At 41.4% G+C, this 21801-nt stretch overlaps 1 protein-coding gene across 2 annotated transcripts in view; it reads left to right on the plus strand.

Annotated features, from left to right (window-relative positions):
• The window catches only part of zgc:158766 (uncharacterized protein LOC100009641 homolog), a 27119-nt gene continuing 5318 nt past the window's right edge, over nt 1-21801 (plus strand). For both annotated transcript variants that reach the window (XM_020637146.3, XM_020637147.3), the window contains exons 1-17: nt 1-216; nt 6644-6841; nt 7876-9112; nt 14101-14298; nt 14597-14720; nt 15045-15138; nt 15680-15766; nt 16969-17085; nt 17260-17358; nt 17607-17749; nt 17868-18006; nt 18374-18496; nt 18599-18763; nt 19104-19975; nt 20061-20310; nt 20634-20723; nt 21553-21777. In XM_020637146.3, the coding sequence (XP_020492802.2) occupies nt 148-216; nt 6644-6841; nt 7876-9112; nt 14101-14298; nt 14597-14720; nt 15045-15138; nt 15680-15766; nt 16969-17085; nt 17260-17358; nt 17607-17749; nt 17868-18006; nt 18374-18496; nt 18599-18763; nt 19104-19975; nt 20061-20310; nt 20634-20723; nt 21553-21777 (4230 nt within the window). In that variant the 5' untranslated portion in view covers nt 1-147. The remainder of the gene's footprint in view (nt 217-6643; nt 6842-7875; nt 9113-14100; nt 14299-14596; nt 14721-15044; nt 15139-15679; nt 15767-16968; nt 17086-17259; nt 17359-17606; nt 17750-17867; nt 18007-18373; nt 18497-18598; nt 18764-19103; nt 19976-20060; nt 20311-20633; nt 20724-21552; nt 21778-21801) is intronic.

Consider the following 21801-nt stretch of genomic DNA (forward strand, 5'->3'; position numbering starts at 1 on the left):
GAGAGAGAGAGAGAGAGAGAGAGAGAGAGAGAAACACACCGGACCTGTTGATATCACAGCCATGACTTACAGAGAGAGCTGTACGCTGGATTTTAACCCTTGGAGTTGATGACACTTTTTATTTGTTGTATATTGTCGGGTGCCTAAATGCTGTCACTGGGCAAAATGCACTCCAGAGCAAAGTCCCGGAGTTGCGACAACTACCTGAGTATTAAGGTACGAGCTTCAATTATGTTCTCAAGGGGCTTGCTGTGTTTCTGTGGCAGTTTCCTTTTCTTTCTGTTTTTTTGTTTTTGCACGTTTGTTTCTGTTTTTTTGTGTGAAGTGTAAACCTGGCTTCCCTGGGAACCTCCAGCGACTGTGCTGTGTGTGTATGTGTGCTTGTGTGTGTTTGTGTGTGTGTGTGTGTGTGTGTGTGTAGTGGTGCACATTCACGGGGATGGATGTTTTCGTCTCAGCTTGTCGACCGCTGATATTTTGGCTTTGTGTTTGGTAGCCAAAACATAGCAGGTAGCTTGTTATGCATGTGAGGAACATTTCTTTGGTGTCTATTTTCGTGCCTGCTGTAGAAAAAGCGGTACCTCTATCTCTCTGCATATCTTGTCCTGTACATGCATGAGTTGGGTTTTCTGGTGAAGAATATCATTCAGCTTTCTTTCAACGATCAAGTGTTTCATTCTTTTGTAAATAAGGCTGTTTCTTCAGCATGCTGTTAATTGTCTCGTCTGGCGTCTACCCTCTAGCATCAGTTCAAGGCGCTGAAAAATACAAAATAGAAATCACAGTCTTTATGCTGATGATCATGTTTTCTTTTGTAGATCATAAAGAGTCACCAGTATTAATTTCACTCTGTTTCCCAACCTGCCAAAAACTCCTCACTGTAGCTTTAAAAGTTTATTACATGTCTGTTTGTTCTACTTTGTGTTCACTTGGAAAGTCATTTGTAGTTTTCTTTTTGAACTACGGCTTCTCATGTCCTCCACCTGTTGAAAACTTTAACAACTAGTTACAGGGAATCTCTATGACGATGAAAGACAAATTAGATCAATTTTCACACTTTTGCAGCCATCGCAATTGTTGTTGTTTGTCTGCAAAAAAACAAATTTAAACAACGTAAGCAAGATTAAACAAATGTGCTTTTTAGCAATTCAAGGTTCCGTGAAATACACAAGTTTGTATCCTCACTGATAAGTCAGTGTCCTTTATCTTCCTCCCACTTGTTTTGGTATGCAACGATGCTATATTTACCCTATCTCCCCTTTGTTAGGCTCCTTTGTCTCCCCTGTCACTGCTCATCACCGCTCTGATTGGTTGAAGGACCCACATTCACTTTTTGTTTTCTTGTTCCTTTTAATGCAAAGACCTAATCAAATATGTGCATTTTGTGTGTGTGTGTGTTATTTACAGCACGACATGTATCTGTATAGGGTCAGTGAGGTCCATCAGGGCTTCCCAGGAACAATATCCTGTTAAAGTTGTTTACATCCTGTCAGACAAAGTCATTAGTTGCAGTGTGACTACATAAATGTTTCTGATAACCAATGTGGGAATCTACAAAAGATCACATATTGATCCTTTGGGAAAGCTTATTTTAACTTAACTAAAAAAGGAAGATGTACAGCTGTTTCTCTGTATCCTGTTTGTTTCTGTTTTGCTTGAAAAAGGAAACATAGGCAGAAGACTCTACAGCATACATCAATGCCTGTTGATTAACAGATTTGTTTCTCTAAGCTGTTACAGTACAACTTGTGGAATTAAAATGTAAATATGTGGGGACTGTTTTTTTCCATGGACATGTGGGTGGGCCAGTTCATCACTATCAGACATCCATTATTTGTCCCACTATCAGTGTGGGCCTCTCAGGGTTAAAGTTTATCTGCAGAGACAACATTATAGTATTTACTGCCGTGTCTTTTTGCGCAGACGCTCTAATATTAAGTTGTTTCTGATTGATAGATTGTTCTGTAATGATCGGAAACATTGAAAAGTGTAGCTTTTGTTGTGTTCAATACAATTCAGTTTGAGTTCATATTCAAGTGTGTGTCAAAAGCTTAAGCATTTGTTTGGAGAGAGAAAAAGGAGATTGGAAATCCACTTATATCTGCCAAATAATGGAATTGAAAAGAGCAATTTTTGAACATAAAACACTTTCTGGGCATTTTTATTCAAACAGTTCCAACTTGCTTATCATAATATATGAAATGAATAAGCCCGTGGTTGCACTACTGTGAATAATTAAAGCCTTGTTCAGTTCTATTTACTGGCTTTGTATCCCAGTCTCTCTCCATACTTTGCTCCTCTCATAAAATGAGATTTCCATTCCTACAGATCAAAAGCTGAATCAAACTGCAGTCTCAATGCTAAGGCCTCACTAGGCTCTATTGTTGGGGTCCTGGCAGCGGTACAGGTCTGAGCAACCTGTGGCCTTTGTCAGCCTCGTCGCCTTTGAGGCTGTTAGTAGGTTGGTTAGCGAGCAGTCTGTATGGGGGCTACGGGGCTCTCCTGTTACACTCCCCTGGTGGCTTCATGCTCCACTGGAGGCCTGGTAGGCAGCGCCTTTTGTGTCCCTGACCCACTAAATGTGTCAGTGACCACATCTTGTTCCCTCTCTCCCCGTCTTTGCAGGTCTCTCGCTCTTCCTTTCTCTGCCTTATGACCCTTCTCTCTCTCTCTTTCCCTTCTTTGATTCTCTACTCTTCAGTGTGACACATGTTAACAACTAAGAAACACTTGACCCTGATATATTTTACCTCTCTTAATTTACTTATAACCCTACATTCCATTTGCACTGCAATAGTTGTTCCCACCTCAAACTCAGCCATACCTTACAATATATCTAAAAAAACAAAGTTGCCAGTGTATAGAAATCCCCAATGTTTTAGCTTGCTTTCCGGCTCTGTGCATCTTCTGCACAGCTGTTACACCTACAGTGTAGACAAAACCATCCCACCTGGAGCTTGAAGCCATTAATTACCACCTCAGTTATCCATCACACAGGCGGACGCTCACAAAGACCTGGCATCAGAAAGGGTGGGACTTCCCAGTCTGCTCTTGTCCTGTCTGAGGGTCTTAGGGCTCCACACAGCCATACACACTGCATTCCTCTGTGGTTTAGAGCGGATGGGGAGTTTAGCTCTGGTGGCTAAGCTCAGTCGTTTTGCTGAGACATGCAGATATCTCTTCCACTAGCCAGGTGATGCTTTTGAAATGCTTCCTTACAATGGAAGGTGATACATTCCATATTATATGTAACCCAGAGGTGGGCACAGTTAATGAAGAATGTAACTACATCAATTGTTAGTTAATTGTCTGTTAGTTAACATTAATGTTGACCTTAACCTTTATAATTAAACATCAGCTTTTTGCAATGTTAATAGAGCAAAGTTCTTAAGAGGCCATGATTAAGAAAACTGAAAATTACATACTTGTCTGTATTGAAAATGTAAAAATAATTTAAACTATTTGATATATCACCTCCCCTGACAGGCTCTGGCTGTGTGATTTCTGATTATCACCATTATTTACACCACTGTTGTGTCTAAGTATCACTCATGCCATACGTTGCCAGATAGCTACAATTATTGTGATTCAATCATTTCAAGATCCAACCAACACAGCCACCACAATCCTCACATCTGTCAAACCACTGACAAACAAACAAGTCTTTCATTTTTTTTATTTTTTTTTTGTAAAGATTTTTTTTGGGGCTTTTTTGTGCCTTTAATGCAGAGATAGGACAGTGGATAGAGTCGGAAACCAGGGAGAGAGAGCGGGGAATGACATGCGGAAAGGGGCCACGGGTGGAAGCAAACCCGGGCCTCCCGCTCGAGACAAGAGTCTCAACACATGGGACGCGCGCCCCAGCGCACCCCCAAACAAGCGCACCCCCAAACAAGTCTTTCTTATTCAATTTTCTTGCAGTCGGTTAACTGGACTCTTCCAGTCATTAAATTCCAACAAAACCAATGCAGATAATTACTGATTTACCATTTTTTTGCATTTTTTTTTTTTTGCATTTTTTACTATAGCCTACTCTGAAATTTAACATTGTGTTGGGCAGTTATTGGTACTGTAAGGTAAGGTATTTGTTTGCCCATACTTTAGCAATGGATTACATTTACCATATTCACATGGCAGCAATTTTACTCAGATGCAGAAAGTGGAAGCTAAATGATGTTGCAATATCAAAACACTGTTTAAGATCTGCAAACCTCTTAAATCACATAATCATTTTTATCTTTCAAATAAAAATTTGGAGGGACAGGTATTGGTATACCTCATTTGGTAGAGCAGGCGTCCAATGTGCAGATGCTGCAAAGGGATATGAAAGTTGATTTTTTTTGTAAACATTAAAATATGACTCGGTTTATCTCTGTATTTTCACTCATACATTTCTTTTCAGTTTTCACTATCAAAGCGATTTATTGTTATAAGTTTTGATATTCCCAACATTTGTATGACTTACAACCTGAAACACAGTATATGATTACATTTGAGCTTCCCACCCTGAGCATGACATCTTAAAAGAATGGCTGCCATGGGTCACTGTACAGCTTTCCTTTTGCAACAGGTTGAATAACATTTTGATTTATCTAGAAATCAAATTTATTTTATTTTGAGTAACTGCTATTCAAAATGCTCCATCTGTCACTACCACAGTTTGTTTTTTTTTTGCCTTGGGAACCTGAAGAGAAACTTGCTGCTGTGTCCGAACTTTGTAACGAGGGCTTTCCTCCCATTGTTAGCTTTCCTCCAATAAAACACCATGTTATTCTTCTCCTCCCGGGTGTAACAGTGACTAATGCCCAGAGACATTTTTGTCTCACTAAAAGCAGGCTGACTGCTAATGGAGGTAGGCGTTTTGTTTCAGGACACCAGCACTGTACAGCACATAGCACTTAGAGAGGCGGGGTGCACAATGAGTGCCTTGTAGTAGAGTCGTGGCATGTGTACCAATGCACTGAACTGTACTCGCTCTCCTCTAATTGATGGTCCTTAGCTGCTTAGATAAACAGGACACATCCTACCAAGGGTGAAAAATGGGCTGTCTGACAGGATCAATTCAGGAAATATCGTTGTCTTTGCATCCTTTTTACACACTTACATTGCCATGTAAACACAGCATAGGCATTTGAGTAGCTGTGAAGGGCTGGGTCCTTTACCCCCACGTTCTTTAGTATGGTACACAGTTTTAATAGTGTGGGACTTTCCTTGGCATCGCTATCTATTTGTGTGGTTATCATTGGAGGCAGATGTCTGTATTCTACTGTTGTGTTCCATTCGGAAAGGACAGATAGCTGAGAGATGTTTGGCCTTGGCTCTTACTGCTGAGAGTAAGGTCATAGCCAGAACCGTTACAAGACAGGGTCGACCTCATTCAGGATTGCTTTTATGCAAAATGTCCCGTCTAATTCCGGGACGAGTTGTAACTATCAGTGTCGGACATGTCATCTGCCGCGGTGGGGATAGTTGGTGGTGTCCCGGGTCATGTAGAGGTGAGACAATAGTCAGTGATGACATGGCTGTTATTAGTGAGCAACAACTGGAGTTCAGTTTGGACTTTCCAGTTCTGCTGTTTGTGTCCACTGACAGTGACGTCACTCCCACCAGGTGTTTCCCTTCTCTCTGATGGAAAGACCATGATGGCTGTGATTTCCTGTCATGTTAAAACTTCCTGACTGTCTGCTCAAGTTTAATCATGATCAGTAGCTAAAGTGCTCATGCCAGTTCAGATAAATATACAGTAAGCAAAGGCCTTATTATTGAGTAAAAGTTTCACCAGAACTGTTAGATTAATACATTTTATATGCTTTGCTGCTAGTATGGCTAAAAAAAGGAATCTAGCTACTTCAATTTATAAACGTATTATTAGTTTATGAACGCATTGATTTGTCCCAGAAGAAGAATCCCTCTGCATTTTGTGACACACTGACTTTTTTTTAAGACTGGCCAGAAGGTTGACATTTTATATTTGTAGTAAAAAATCATGATGACAAATAGACTGATTGCCATTTTTTACATAAAAGACATACCTGCTAAACATTAGCATGCATTTTAGCATGACTATTGAAAGGAAACTAGCACCAAGCCTTAGCATTTAGCTCCAAAACACAGCATTGCCATTCTTGTCTGTAGACTCATGTCTGTAGATTCTTGTCTGTAGACTCATGTCTGTAGACTCTTGTCTGTAGACTCATGTCTGTAGACTCTAGTCTATAGCGTTCTTGTTCAGTGGTAAACCCAAAAGTTAGGACCTCCCAATGGGTCCCAAAAAAAATCCAAAACAAATTGTTTAAATGTTAATGCAACATTTTTCTCTGTAAAATTTTTGCTTTTTTTAAATTCTTTTTTGGGCACTTATAATATAATAATAATAATAATTATAATTTATGTGTCTTAATATCCTTGGAAATAAGGGGCATAAATATTTGTCCAGCATGCTAACAGCCAATGTTCACACCAAGGCCACAACCTGTAATGACGTTGAGAATGTTTTCTCAGAAGAGTCACAAGCCAAATCCATTTGGTGTTTTTATATTCCAATGTTTTCATGTGGCTTAATCCTTCTTGTAATCATCATAAATAGTACAAGCTACCCTTGATTAAAGAGATCCAAACTTATCCAGCTCTTTTGCTTCCTCAGGACGCTGAGTCTTTGGACAATTGCATTCAGAACACCTTGTCAGCCCTGTACCGACCCTTCAGTGCCACTGCCGCCACTGTCCTCTGGCAGCTCTTCAGCGTGGTGGAAAGGCAGTACAGAGGAGACGGCCTCCGCTGCCTTATTGACTTCTTGCTCCCTGCAAAGCGGATTCTGCAGATCATCCAACAAGAAACCTCTGTGAGTTTTTTTTAGTTGATTACTTTCAACTGTCATTTTCAGAGATTATCTTAAACCAATGTAAGTGATGTTTTATACAGAACGGCTAGATGTATTCTATGTTTTACTTTCATTTGAAAAATAACATTTTAAGAAATAGGCATTGAGGACACAACAATGAGAATATTCCAAAAGCCGAACAAAAACTTGTTTCAGTGTGTCAGATCACCCAGATTCAAAACAAACAAGAAAAATAATAATAATAATACTGAAGTGATAAGAACTCAGTTTGTTTTCAAAGAATGTGAGCACAGTGTGAGTGTTGAGTGGGAATGTGTTGAGTGGGAAGGTCAAGAATCAGAGTGAGACAGAGTTAAGTATTGTTTGGAAAACAAGTTGAAAAGCTGCAATCTTTCTCTGAACAGGAAAACAGAGGGAAGCTGTAGTCTGTTTGAAAGGTTGCCATGGACTCTTTGGCCCAAAGTGAAATTCAGTATTCTCTCACATCAGCTTTCATTGCTGTGTGTAAGGACTTTACACTCAAAGGACTGAAACTTTATTCCTCTGTATTCATCTCTGCAGCGATTACACTGTGACGATAGCAATGGAGCAACAGTTTCACCTAAGCCTCTCCCCTGAGAACAGCTAGGCCTGCATGAGAGTCTTTGTATAGCAAGCAACACGAGACACTTCAGAGGAAGATCAAAAATCCTCAGTCTTTGCCTTGACATTAGAGATGAAAAAAGCCAGCCTTGAGCACTGTTTCTTTGCTCTTAGGATAACTTTTTTTACTACGTCAGAGTGAAACCTGCGAAACCCGGCCTGATCAGACAGGTTTTCCTGTAGCTGAACAATCTCTGACAGTGAATCATTTGGTGTGTCCAATGAAAACATCTCACCTCTGTCTTAAAGTTAAACATGTGTTTGAACACGGCTTTGCAGGTGTCAGTTGTAATGATGCAAGGCGAACCACAGCTGAGCGATGACTCACAGAACATAATAATATTTTTTTAATGGGAGAAGGTTTGACTGATTTCTGTTTTGTTTTCTCGCAGGTGAAGTTCAGAGGATTGCTGTTCTATCATGAGGGCTGGCCTCTCTGCATCCATGAAAAAGTCGTCCTGCAGATCGCCCCTTTGCACAAAGTGCGACTAAAGCAAGGAGACTTCTACCTACAAATAGTTCCTCTAGGGCGCAAGACCGCTAAGCTCGTAATAAAATGTTTGTCGGCCAGTGGGCAGGCCATTACAGATATCCCCATCGCAGAGAGCATGTATGGCAGCGTCTTCACAGCTGAGTTCCTGCAGAATGTAACACGAGACCGAAACATACAGCCGCTACAGAACTGCCTGCTCACCACCGGTAAGTCCGTGTACAGGACGCCGTGGAAGAACGTGGTTAACCCGCTTTTTGTCAGCAGCACGTCAGACGCCATCATGCAGGCGCAATGCAGCAGAGGTGGATTCCTTAGCCAGCTCAGCACCTGCAGCACCAGTGGTTCGACGGGTACTCTGGACAGCCACCGCAGCTCCAGAGAGTCCCTGCACTCACAGGGAGACTCCCTTTTCTCTGAGCCCGCCTCCCCAAACAGACATTTCATGGACCCCAGCAGTGAGACCCACAGTGTTAGTCCACCAGACTCTACTACACCCATTATTAAAATCGAAGGACCCACTGAGGAGGGCAATATCAGACGAGGGAGCGAGGATAGCAGTGAAAAGGAGCCAGGGCCTGGGTCCAAAATGCTCTCTTTTAGCACAGACCTCAGTAACCCAGGCCCTCGCCGCCGCCTCCCAAGGGACTCTGTAACATTCGAGAGCAAAAGACTTTTCAGGAAGTCTTACATGGAGGCTCTGCAGAACCCCATGAGCCTCGGGTCCAGCTCTGAATCCATCCTGGAGGAAAACCCAGAGCACAGTGCTGGGCTAAGAGACAGGATGGTGACACCCGGCAGCAGCCCTGACACCCGGACCCCCTCCAGAGATCACTTATCTCGGAGGCTGGGTAGCCGTGGCTGGCTCATTGGGGATGATTCCAGGCCCAGCACGCCTTTGCTTTACTTACAGAGGGGGCTGAGGAGTGCAGAAAGGCGGGCCGAAAGACGTTCAAAGTCATTGGAAAGGACTAACAAAGCGGGACAGGTCAAAGGTCACAGAGAACGATCCTCTTCTGGAGGCTCGACCAGTATCTCTCCCAAAAAACTGATTAACGGATACACTTTTCATATTGGGAAGCTGGGTATCGAGGCAGCTTTTCCTGGTTCTGAGAGAAGAAGCAGCAAAGAGGAGCCAGGTATGTGACTGCAGCACTGCATGGTGTTAAGTAAAAAAAAACTTTCCTGCTTGTATCCAAGTAGATTTACTCAAATGTGGACGGTTTTGAGATTATTACTTACTTAATGTCATTTTAATCACACTCTATACTTCTTATCCACTTTATTTCCTGAAAGAAATAACAAACATATAACCAATCTATAGAATATGAAGCCTCCAGAGGGAACCCCCAACAGTGTATACAGAATGAAGCAACAACCAGCTGTAAATTATTACAATGCATCACTCATTCAAACTATGTTTACGAACACTAAAGGAACTTTCACACATGCAAGGCACTGCTGAACATGCCTGGGCGTTACCCTTTTTGTGCTACATGTTTGAAGAGGTAAATACAGAGTCTGAGTCTTTGGACAATATCACATTATAACAGCCTGTTTATCTATTACGTTTTGCTTAAATATCCACGTATATTCCTCAGGGTAAACTTCTATAAGCAAAACTTAAACTCATTTGAGGCAATATGTACACTGTATATAACAATGATACATTTTTTAAATAGTTAAAAATCCCCTAAGAAAGAACAGAAACCAACAAGGAACTGAGCATTGTAACATTTATTTGTACGCGTACCCAAAGCCTGACATTGATAATCTGTAACATGGAATTTTTTATTTTTTTTAAAGGGGCTGTATGTAACTTTCAAAAATACTGCGTTTGTAGCGATACCGCATGGCCGTTAGGCGAACTGCACCAGTAACCTGTTGCTCACTCTCCCTTGCGTGCTGGTCATGCGTGCTCGTACATACACAAACGAGCATCATCATCGGCCGCGAAACAATGGATATTTACCAGCATAATGTTTACAGAGGAGGTAAGTGGTCATACACATGTGAAAGTCTGTGAAGGAGTCTGTGTGTCTGTATTCATTCTCCATCCTACAAACGACAGTCTCTGCAGGCACTGGCTGAGAGCAGGAGTGTGTGATGAGTTTGTCCGTCTTTGAGAGCTCTTAGGGCGGATAGAAGTGTGTAGAAGACGGCCTCTGGCTGTGCAGGTGAAGACCGGGAGTGTGTGATGAGTTTGTACTGTTGATCTCTGTAAGCGGAGCGGAGTGAGGAGGACGTTGAGAACACGCATAAACTGTCATTTCCTGGAGCTTTTTATACAGGCAACACAGATAGACAGTGAACATCTACTTTTTCACATCAGTTAACCGTTCGCTTATTAATGGCCGATAAAAAATGATTTATACATGTAAAAAGTTACATATAGCCCCTTTTAAACAACTGCAAAACAAATCCCGACACAACACTGATGTTGTGGCTGATCCATTGTTTCATTACAGTGAATATGGGCAATGAGTTAACCCCCACTGCTTCCATGATCAACAGTCAGTTGTTGACTGACCTCAAAAAATGCACAAACTACAGTATGCAGCTCGCTTTGGTTTTTGAAAACTTTGACACTTGTTTTTAAATATTTTTACATTCAATAGATATCAATGGACTTCTGTTTGAGTTCCAAAAACAGGGTAGGAAGGTTTAACGGAGACAAATTCACTGTCTGAGAAACAGATTCATCATTGGTTTTGATCTAATAATAGGATTAATGGACAACAACAATAATAGAGTAACAATCTTACTCATTGGGTATTCAAACAATCATAATACTTTTCATTCTTCAATACAGACTATTTTATATAGATTAGATATATACAAACATTCAATAGTTACTTTATTTTAGGTGATACTCTCTTATTCAAAACTTAAAAAGTTGTTTCATAATGACATGTTGGGTGCTCTCCAACAGTGGTTGGATCGTCATGGCTACAAGGTTAGTCATCCCTCACTTATCGAATAAGACAACCTCAGGGTGTAAAAACCAAGTTTCAATCTTAAGACCTCGATGATGGTGGTTTCTCAGCAGGGTGTGTAATCATACCCTGCAGCAGGGCTGGTTACAGCATCACATGGCTGCAGCTCATTACAGCTTTAACGCTGCCAGCGGTGACAGATTGCTTTTCAAAACCCCTGTGTATTCTTTGGCACGTTCACGGGACAGGTACGGCCATACCCCTGGAAACAGGATTATAATCATACCCTGTTTTCTTTAACTCTTCCAGACTGTTTTTTTTATGTCGGTTCACACAGGGTAGCTCAGGAAAGTGTCACTGTGTGAGATCCACCAAGGGAATCATGCTGTTTAAGCAAAAACAGATTCATCCATGAATTGAAATGGGAGAAGGAAAGTGACTTTGTTTATTTAAATGTCTGAATCCTATCCTAGGATAATTTCACACAATAGTAAGGCCATTTGAAAAGATTCTCTGAATCAACATATTTATGCCATGTTCTTCAAAATGTGGTTAGTTCACACCATTTACCCAATACAGTAGTCAAATCACATCAGTGTTATGTTTCTGAGATTACCTCAGAGGGGATTGTATTTCAGATGTTGCAAAGCAGGTTTCTCATAATGATGTTTCAAAGGCAACAAAGAATCCTGTAAACCAAGCACAGGACCCCAACGTGCCACAATGACATGACCCCACGGTGACTGGGGGCTGCACTGATCCCAGATGGGTTGCCTCATCTACAAAAGTTTCCTTTGTGAATCAATCATCCACCAGGGAAAGAAAAAACAACATTCAAACTGTGCCGGTGTCTTGTAAGTCACTCACCCCAGAAACACAGAAACTGACTTGCACTGACTCACTCTACTATGAAATGTATACTCAAAGGATTAAGTGAGTCATGATATGAGCCATCAAATTTCAATATCAAAACATAGACTCTGTCATGTAAATTATGAAATCTGTAACTTAAAACTCTTTGAATTACTCGATTTTGGTGCCCCCTGTGGACAAATCGGACTTGATCAATTGGCTGATTTTGTCCTGTACATACAGTGTTTTGTCCTTTTAAATTAAATGTATAACCTCAAACTCCTAACAAATGTTTGGAATGGAATAAATTAAACATAAGGCTGTTTTGGCAGCGTGCCGTTGATTTGCTTATCGTAAAACCTACCTACTGCACTGCAGGGGTGACAGATATGTTACATAATGATTTAAAAAATAATTAATCCCCTCGCTGATGGGCTGGTTTGTTTTTGTACAGCATATGGAGGCATTAATATTAATATCAGGCTTTTTCATAATGAGCTACTATATACTCAAATGAGCTTTAAAGTTTGAGGAACCATTGCACATTCAGGCTTTATGATGTTTTTTAAAACGTGTCCCTCCGACTGCACAAAAACAGACATTGACACAGGACAATACTCAGGAGGCTTTACTCTTCGTTTGTCACTTCCTGTGAAAACAAAGCATTTTAGGAAACATGCAGCAAACACAAGCCTGGTCACACAGTCGCACAGGAAATGCACCGACTGTTTGAAGACAAAAGAGGCTGAGCTGAGGGGGGTTAACTATCACAGGACAGAGCAGGACAATACAAGAGGCCTCAGACTGTTTAAAAAGACAACACACAACAGGTGATCAGAGACAGTAGTGGTCTATAGCTTATGGAGGTTTATTTGTAGTAAAGCATATCAATGCTTGGTTGTCTGTTTTTTATAAAAGATATGTCTATGACTTTGCTGTAACCTGAAATATGAATAAATATTAGAGGAAATGCAGAGAGCGTACATTTTTGGTCCTTAGAAAACAAATCACCTTAACTTTAGTGATCTCATCAGGTCATAATGTCGCCCCGTCAAATGCTTGAAAGGACCAAAAACTTTCAACATTTCCATCTGGCTCAGTTGTACTTCATGTTTTGTGCTCCATAGTAAACGGTAGTATGCTAACACTAAACTGAGATGGTGAACTAAATAGCCATTAAACGTTATCATTGTCATTGTGAGTATGTTAGTCTGCTGGAATTAGCATGCAGCTCAAAGCATTACTTTGCCTAATTACAGACTAGCAGAGCTGCTAGCATGATTGTAGACACACTTAGTAATTTCAATGTTTTCATAAAAAGTAAGAGTTAACCTGTGTTACATCATTAAACTGTATCAAGGATAAGAGATAAAGGTATATTTAGTTAAATCATGCATTACTATAGGTAAGTTGGAATAGTTGTTTAAGTGAAATCCCTGTTATCAGTTTGAAAGGAAAGTGGATAAGTCAGACTGTTTGAGTTTATTTGTGTCAAAACCAAAGGAAGCTCTACACAACAGCCACATCTACCAGTGTGGATAAAGGGGATGTTGCAGCTACTGATGGCCTGATAAACATGGGGCACATCAGGTCGAGGAGGTTCTGTTTGAGCTGACTGTAGGTCTAACCCCGAGAAAACAGGAAACGAGGAGCATCAAATTTGGCATCCGATGTAGAGGGGATGTCACAATTTAAAGTTTCTTGTTAAAAAAAAAAAACACCCAGGGATGACTTTTTTTCCTGTCATAATACAAGCTCTGTTAAAAAATATATATTTTGTAATTATAAATAATGTAAAAAGTATTTCTATATATTAACAGCAATACCTTTTATATCTTAAAAAACTGAATATTGTGAAAAATGTAAGTACGGAGTCTATATTGTCCAGCAGCATGTTCGTTCATTTGTATCTATTTACATTTTTTCTTGGTCAAAGCACAATGAAGTCTGAAGCAAGATGCAGTGATGCACTTTGCACGCTGTTTTGTTGGATCAAGTCTGTGCAATGTGGCACCATTTGGGAAAAGCCAGGGGCAGCATTCCAATATGAAGAGCCTCTAGGTATAAACAGCTGAAGAGGAGGGAGTGAACTCAGATATGAGAGTCTAATAATGCCAAAGTTCAGGATGAGTCAGCCTCACTTAACACCTGGTGTCAAGGATGAGTTGGTGTGAACTCATTTCTAGAGAACTCTTACCTAGGCCATCAATAAACACATACTTCATCAGGTTAAACAATACGGTCAGGGAGAAGTGAGGTGCACTCAAGACTCTAATTTTGAACTTTTGTTCTGTATTTTTTCTACAGTTTTTGCCCACTATTTTTCATTCCCTCTACAGGTTTACGTGATGACACCATCAGCAGCGAGATCAGGGGACACAGATACAGCAGAGAGGAGTCACACAGTCCTAAAGCTGCAAATGGGTCAGCCATCAGGCTGGCTTCAAGCTCGCCCTATGAGAGTATCACCGCACTCCCTAGACTGGTGTCTGAAGTCAATCAAGAGCTGCTCACATCAGGCGCTGTGATGCTGCCAGGTACGGGAAATCTGAAAACAACTGTTTTTATTCCCTTTAAATAATGGCTTATGAAGATTTTAACATTGGAAACTTTGCTTAAAGCTCACTTTGAAAAGAGGAAAATACATAGAGGGTGATTGTTATTGTCTTGTTTTCTTGATGCACATGTACCTAAAACATTCAGGTACACCATGTGGCTTTGAGCAGCATTATTTCCATTATTGACATGGTCATGTATGAACTGTGTTAAGCTCAAACATTTTTGTAAGTTACGTAAGTATCAGGTGTTGACTCCCTGCTGCCTTCTCTCTTCCAGGAAACCGAGATCGCAGTGGGAGGGCGGTGCTGCAGGTGTGCACGAGAGCTCAGGTGTGGGCAGGTGAGAGTTGCACGGTCAGTGACCTCACCTGTTTACTGGGCTACTACTACTCCACACTGCGGTAAGTCAGGCACCGTTTTATTCAGAATCACTCCAGTAAATATCCCACCTGTCCATCACCCCTGAGGTGAATGCTCCTAATGTCCTATGCAGACATTTGTTCAATATCTATTAATACTACATCTGTTATTCAATGCCAAAAGATTGACAAATGCATCTGTATTTGTGTACCTCACTTTTTGTGTTTTAAAGCAATTTTAAAGTTATTTGCATTGTTGGAGGAAAAATGTCCGACAAATATCACAAAAAACCTCTCTTAGTTTAAATAACATATGGTAATAATGTAAATACAATAATCTGTCTCATTGTTATGCTTTGTTTTTAGGAAGGAAAGGCGTGATCAAGGTCTCTCTGTTGTTATAGACAGCAGGAGGCAGCAGCCGGTTCCAGCTCTTTTGTCATCTCTGTCTGAATTGCAGGTGAGCCTGCTTTGGAAAACTATGTAATTACCCTCCAACACACCCAGAGAGTTTTCAGACCCTGCCTAAACCTCTGTTGTCCTCTGAGCTTGAATGTCATGTCTCCCTCTTGAAGTTATTACACTTTGGCATTCCGTACACTTTTCCTTTTGTTCTGCCTCTCAGTCTCTGACACAGTTTGGTTTCTTAGTGAGGCACACCTTTGAATGTGTGGTGACTGCAGTTCTAAGACATTTTTATGAAAAAGGCTGGCCTCAGGGCTCCTGTGGAGAAGCCTGTGCTTACTTGTCTGTTTTTAACCACACGCTGGGAGCAAGCGGGCTGCAGCTGACTTACAAGAGACACATCATCATGTTTTAATGACGAGTTTCTTACTGATACAAGGACGTTAATTCTGTAAACCACAAGTCATGTATTTAAAGTCACTATAATCTCACAATTGAAGTACTGAATTGTTCATGTAAATAAAATGTACATTTATTTAAAAAAAAAGTGTAACTCATTTTAATTGACTGTTGTTGTTTTTTGCTGTTTTCCTCAGGCGTTAGTACCAAATGCACTTTACACAGTTCTCTTCCTGGTGGACAAGGAGGCAGCGGCCAAACCTGAGAGAGACATCAATGTACAGGTACAACAAGATTCTAATATCAGGTGGATACCAGACATAAAAAAATAAATAAACCCTAAATATCAAGTGTTTGTTTTAAGTCTATTTCATTAGAGGCGTGTGCACAGATGGACCAACTTTTAATAAGCTTCTTTTTTTTTTTTTTTTTTGCCTACACTGAACTTGCCAGCACCAGGTGCTGGGTGTGTTCAGAATGTATATCTGTGGCTCTGTGTAATTCTGGCACTACTCCGCTGCAGAGGTTTGAAAGCACAGAAATATTACTAGGTACGCGTGTTTGTTCATAACTCTGCACAATGAAAACTTATCACATGATATTTTTAGATTAGTTGTATTGTATCTGACGTAGTTATTGTAAGTCAACTTTATGTATGTAGCAGACAAAGTGCTTGACATCAACACAGTAAACATACAGAAATAAAAATGGAAAAAAAGAGGTATCTCACAGATCAACATACTTTACTCCTGATATGACCAGGAACAATAATTGGCACAGTAAAACTAATAACAGATAAATCACAGAAGGTAGACTTGGGACTTGATTACTCATAGGCCTGTCTAAACATATATGTTTTGAACAGCTTTTTAAAACACTCAACAGAGTCAGAAGAACGTAACAACATGGGCAGAGAGTTCAACAGGATTGGCGCTATGGCCTCAGAAGCATGATCACAGCGCGTTTTAAATGAAGTCTGTGGGACAAACAGCAGGTTTAGTTTGTTAGACCTTCAGGGAGAGGGTTGATGAGTATGGATGAATGAGTTCTGACAAATAATCTGGGGCCTGTACGTGACAAGCTTTAATAGTGAGGGTGAGAATTTTAAACTTTATCCTGTAAGCTTCTGTAGTTTATTTTGTATTTGTATGATCCTTTGAGAGGAACTTTGGGCTACATATTTGTATAAAAGGGTCTATATAGATAAAGAGGAATTGTTCTCTAGTAGAAAACAGGATCGTGTTGTCATCAGAAAGAATGAAAACAAAAAAGAAATCAGTCCCGCTTGTGTACATACTGAACTCCAACGTATCTGTGCATGTCCCTGCAACAAGGCACATGACTTTTGAATTCTCTCTCTCTTTGTAATGTGTGAGGCAAGCAGAAAAGGTCCTGTGGTTGGTTAATGTCACCATGGCTTTGAAGCAGGACAGAGCAAACAATCAGAATGAGTCCTTACTACGTTTCTTTGCTTGTTTTTCCACAGACTGAGACACTGTCCTCTCTGAAGTCCCTGCTGAAGCACATCGATCAGACTCAGCTCACAAGAGACCTGGAGGGAACCTTCCACTACGACCACGACCACTGGATCCACTTCAGACAGGTGGGTGTGTGATGTTGGTTCATCAACCCCTTGTACTTCAGCAGGGACAGGGGGTAATTGTGAACAGTATTTCCAGGATGTTTTGCAGATTTTAGGAGTAAATATGTTTCTGTGACTACTGGTATTAATCTCTCTACATCGCTCTTTCTCTCTCTCTCTTTCTCTCTCACGCAGAAAATTGAACCCTTTGCCAGCAGTTGTAGTGCATCCATCTCCTCCCTTCAGGAGTCTATTAGCACATTGAGCAACAGCGGCAACCTGAAGACCTCTCAGGTCAGAACCAAACCCCCCCTGCAGGCAGTCTGTCCTCCTTCTTTATGTGCATTCATTAACACACCAAGGCTTTCTGCTGGCCTTTTCGCTCTGATCTGGAGTAAACCGTTTGGGATCCATGTGCTTGTACATTTACTTGAAGGGTTTTGTTTTAAGTGAAAATCTGGGCACAATTTAATGATAACATCCTCTGTTAAAATCGATCCATTCTTTTGATGCTCATCTCCATTTTTGTACATCTTCATAAGGAGGTGTCAGAGGTGATGGAACAGCAAAGGCATCTCATGAAACGAGTGCTAGATGACACTCGTCTAAACCGACTGCGACTGGAAGGAGGAACTGTCCTCGCGCGCATCAGGAAGGAAGAGGCCTGTGAGAATGAGAACTACAGGTACTGCAGGAACACTCTCGAGCACAGTGAGATCACAATGTGAGTTTAACAGATGGTGATAGTTTAAAGCGATTCTCATAACGTGTTTTGCCTGGTTATTGTTTTCTTTGATTTTTAGAGATGCTGTAGACAGGTTGAATGCACTGTACAACCAAGTAGATGAAGAAGTCCACAAGCTGGTGATCCTGTCCAACAAGTCTCAGAAACAGTTAGAGAGTCTGCTGGAGGTGCGCAAGTTTGAGGAGCAAACGCAACAGGTGAGCTCAAACTATTTCACCTTTGACTACTTAACGTGCTGTAGGTTAAAGCCAAACGTATGTTGGATTGTGAAAACGGATGCAGAGATTATATATATTGCAATATGGTGGCTGATGCATGTGCACTGATTTTGTGTGGCATAGCTAGGTACTCACAGAGGGGGCTTTCTTAATAACTCTATTAAAGATGCTTTGTATACATTGTCTACCAGTTCCACACATTCAAAAGTTTATCAGAAAACATAACCATACAGCCATCTGTGACAGTCCCATGTCAGCCCAATGTGCACATGTTCAGCTGCTTTCCTTTTTCTCTGGACAAAAATGGGAAACTGATGTATTAAACAATCCCCTCCTCTCTTTCCAGATCAAAGTCTGGTTCAGTGGAGAGGGAGATAAGCAACTCACACCTTTGGAAACACTGACTCTGTCTGTGACCAAAATAAAGGAGATGAGAGAGAGCTTGGACCAGTTTATGGAGGAGTCAGTGGTAAATAGCATCACTTTGATCCGAGTGAACAACCTCCTTTTGTGTAAGTGTGGTAAAACCAGCAGTGCTATATTAAATCAGTTTTGTCATTTTCCTGACCAGCACCAGCAGAGGCATGGCTTGCAGCTGGTAAAGGAGTCTCCAGAGTCTCTTCCCGGTTCTGCTCTCCTTGACTTTAAGCAGCATCTGGGCTCCATCTTAGGCAGAGTGGAGAGGAGGAAGGCCCAGCTAGACATCCTAGCCAACCTGTATGAATTCTATGACTCTGTAAGTATGAAAAACTAACGCCGGTACGTTGTCAGGCGTTGAGTTGTGCATTTTGAGCATTCCCTGATCGAGCATAGCTTTTTAATCCGAGTGTTTTACAGTGTGTATTACAAAGGAAAATGTCTTCAGCTCTTAAGAAATTATATAGTGTTACATCCTAAAAGATAGACATATAGTCCTACTTGATCATTTGTAATCATCATCATACTTGGAGAATAACACCAACAGGACATCTCAACCAAAATGCTTTCCTAAGGAATGTGTGTTTATGACTGAAGAGCCTTTATCAAGATATTTAACTATGATTTAAAGTAGGTTAATCACTCTTTCAAATGTGTAGGTGAACCAGTGGATGGAGCACTGCCAGGATTATTTCTGTCAGCTGAGTCTGGACAGTACAGGTGTTAGACTGTCGTCATCAGAGGTTCAGAACCTGCAGGATTACTACGCTGAGGCATCCAAGTTCTCTGTGGATAACTTCAGCACCCTCAATGACATGGTGCTGTCTCTGGAGAGTCCTCAGCAGCTGGAGCAGTTGAACACAGTGTGGCACAAATGTCAGCGGACCAAGCAGCAGCTGGAAGAGGTTTTGGCTCAATCAATAACAGCAGAACCGGACTGTACAGATGCTGATCGCGCAGCTTCTTTAAAGACTCCTGAAAAGCAGATTGCAACAACAGAAGAGTGTGGAACTAACGCATGTGTCCTTTTACCTGGAGCAATCACACCGTTAACTTTTGAGGACAACAAGCTTCCCTCTGCCGAGCCTTTCTCCAAGAGCCCCTCCAGCTCGATCTGCTCCTCTTCACACTTCCCTTTCTCCCCCGACTGCGACAGCAAACTGAGGCAGAGTCCTTCCATGTTCGAGGACACGGACAGCGATTGCACAATCGACTCGACCATCTCCTGCCACTCGGAGCCCGTCTACTCTGGAGCCGCCCGGCTTCGCAAGCAGCCCATGAAGAAGATCATGAAGAAGACCATGAGCTTTGAGCTGACCCCCAGGGACAGCAGTCACTCCGACGTCAGCCACATTCACGGCTACACGGGCGTTTACATCAAGGGTTTGGAAGTGGCAAATAACGTGTCTGTGGAGAAGAAGCTGCAGAGACCTGACGTGACGAGCCCCGCGTTAGGACGCAGCCGCAGCATGTCGACCCCCACCAGGATCCACAACAGACGCAGCGAGGGAGATGGAAAGAAACAGAGCAGGTGAGGAAATAAACACTGTTGTAGATTTTTTTAAAAAGAAAAATATTCTTAATCTGACACTATATCATGTCGTTTCATCCACCAGTAAAGTGCAGCACATCATGGATGAGATGATTTCCACAGAGAGGGAGTACGTCCGCTCCCTCAGCTACATCATCGAGCACTATTTCCCGGAGATGGAGCGACTTGACCTGCCGCAGGACCTGCGGGGGAAGCGAAGCATCATTTTTGGGAACATGGAGAAACTGTGGGACTTCCACAGTCAGTACTTCCTGAAGGAGCTGGAGTCGTGTGCCCACTCCCCGCTCTCCATCAGCAGCTGTTTTCTCAGACATGTGAGTTCCAGAGAGAAAGTTAGATAACTATGAGGCGGCACATAATGTCTCCCAACTAGTGTTTCCCAACTGCAGTGACTGTAATGAAATTGTAACCTAAAGATAATAACATCTCTAGATAACAACTTTAAATACGTTTACATCAGGGTTTTATTCTCACACTGCTCTGTGATTGTTCTTACACCCTTGTTTCACTTGTCGGGAGCTTATTAATACAGCTGATGGCATTGACTGAATCATGCATAATGTTTGTCAAAGCATACTGAAATGTCTGCATACTTTTTACTGTAGTCAGTGTCATAACTTGTTAATCTTGTGTGCAGGAGGATCAGTTTGGAATGTATGCTCTGTACAGCAAGAATAAGCCCCAGTCCGACACTCTGCTCTGCAGCCATGGCAACGAATTCTTTAAGGTGCGTCTGGCAACTCACACGGGTCACATTGCTCACACGGTGCGCAGTGTCCTGGAGGGTCATCACGAAAACAAAACACACAACAAAGTCTCTCTGGGCTGAAATGGTTGACACATTCGGAAAGAAAACTGTTTTTTTCCATACGCTTCACGCTTTATGACAGATTTTAGACACAAATATAAAAAATTATGAAAATGATGCCACCTTCTCAAAGCAAGGTCTAACTTACTTTAAGTCTTCAAAGCCTTCATCCACACCTCATGGTCTTCCTCGGTAGATGATGGAGTTATTCGTTTTATGGCTTGGTGGAGAATTAACCCTGTTGTTATGTAGAGAATAAGACAGAGATGGTCGAGTTCCTTTAGAAGCAGTGTCGCGGTTACATGATTTGGCCACCAGAGGGCACTGCAAATTAGACTTCTCGTGTAAAATTTGCATTGGTTCAAACATTTGTCACAATTCTTTTGTAAACATGTTCAGTGGACCCCAATATGGAATTCTTGTCTATATGATGTGTTTATGTTGAAAGTAAATGTGAGCTACTAGAAACAAAACCTCTTCAATACTGATATTTATATGTTTCTTATTTAAATAAAATAATAATAAAAACAATTACTTACCAAATACAATGTCACAAAGTTCTTTAACAAGTTCAAAACAAGTGGTGACCAAAATATACAATTAATAATTAGAAATTAAAAAAGAAAAAGTCGGGCACTTCACCCACCCTTTTTAAGTTCTGTTTTTTTAAGTCGCCACATTCCTGACATTTAAATGAGTAACTCTAAAGACCGATAGCATGATTCTAATCCTCACTGTGTCCCTCCAGAATAAGCAGATGGAGCTGGGGGACAAAATGGACTTGGCATCCTACCTGCTGAAGCCCATCCAGAGGATGAGTAAATACGCCCTGCTCCTCAAAGACCTGATCAAGGAGTGCAGTCAGTCCCAGGAGCAGGAGCTGAGTGACCTCCGCACTGCAGAGGAGATGGTCAAGTTTCAGCTTCGCCACGGCAACGACCTGCTGGCTATGGACGCCATCCGAGGCTGTGATGTAAGTCATGATGCATCGGCACAA

Source organism: Labrus bergylta, chromosome 8 (genome assembly GCF_963930695.1).
Source record: "Labrus bergylta chromosome 8, fLabBer1.1, whole genome shotgun sequence".
Lineage (NCBI taxonomy): Eukaryota > Metazoa > Chordata > Actinopteri > Labriformes > Labridae > Labrus > Labrus bergylta.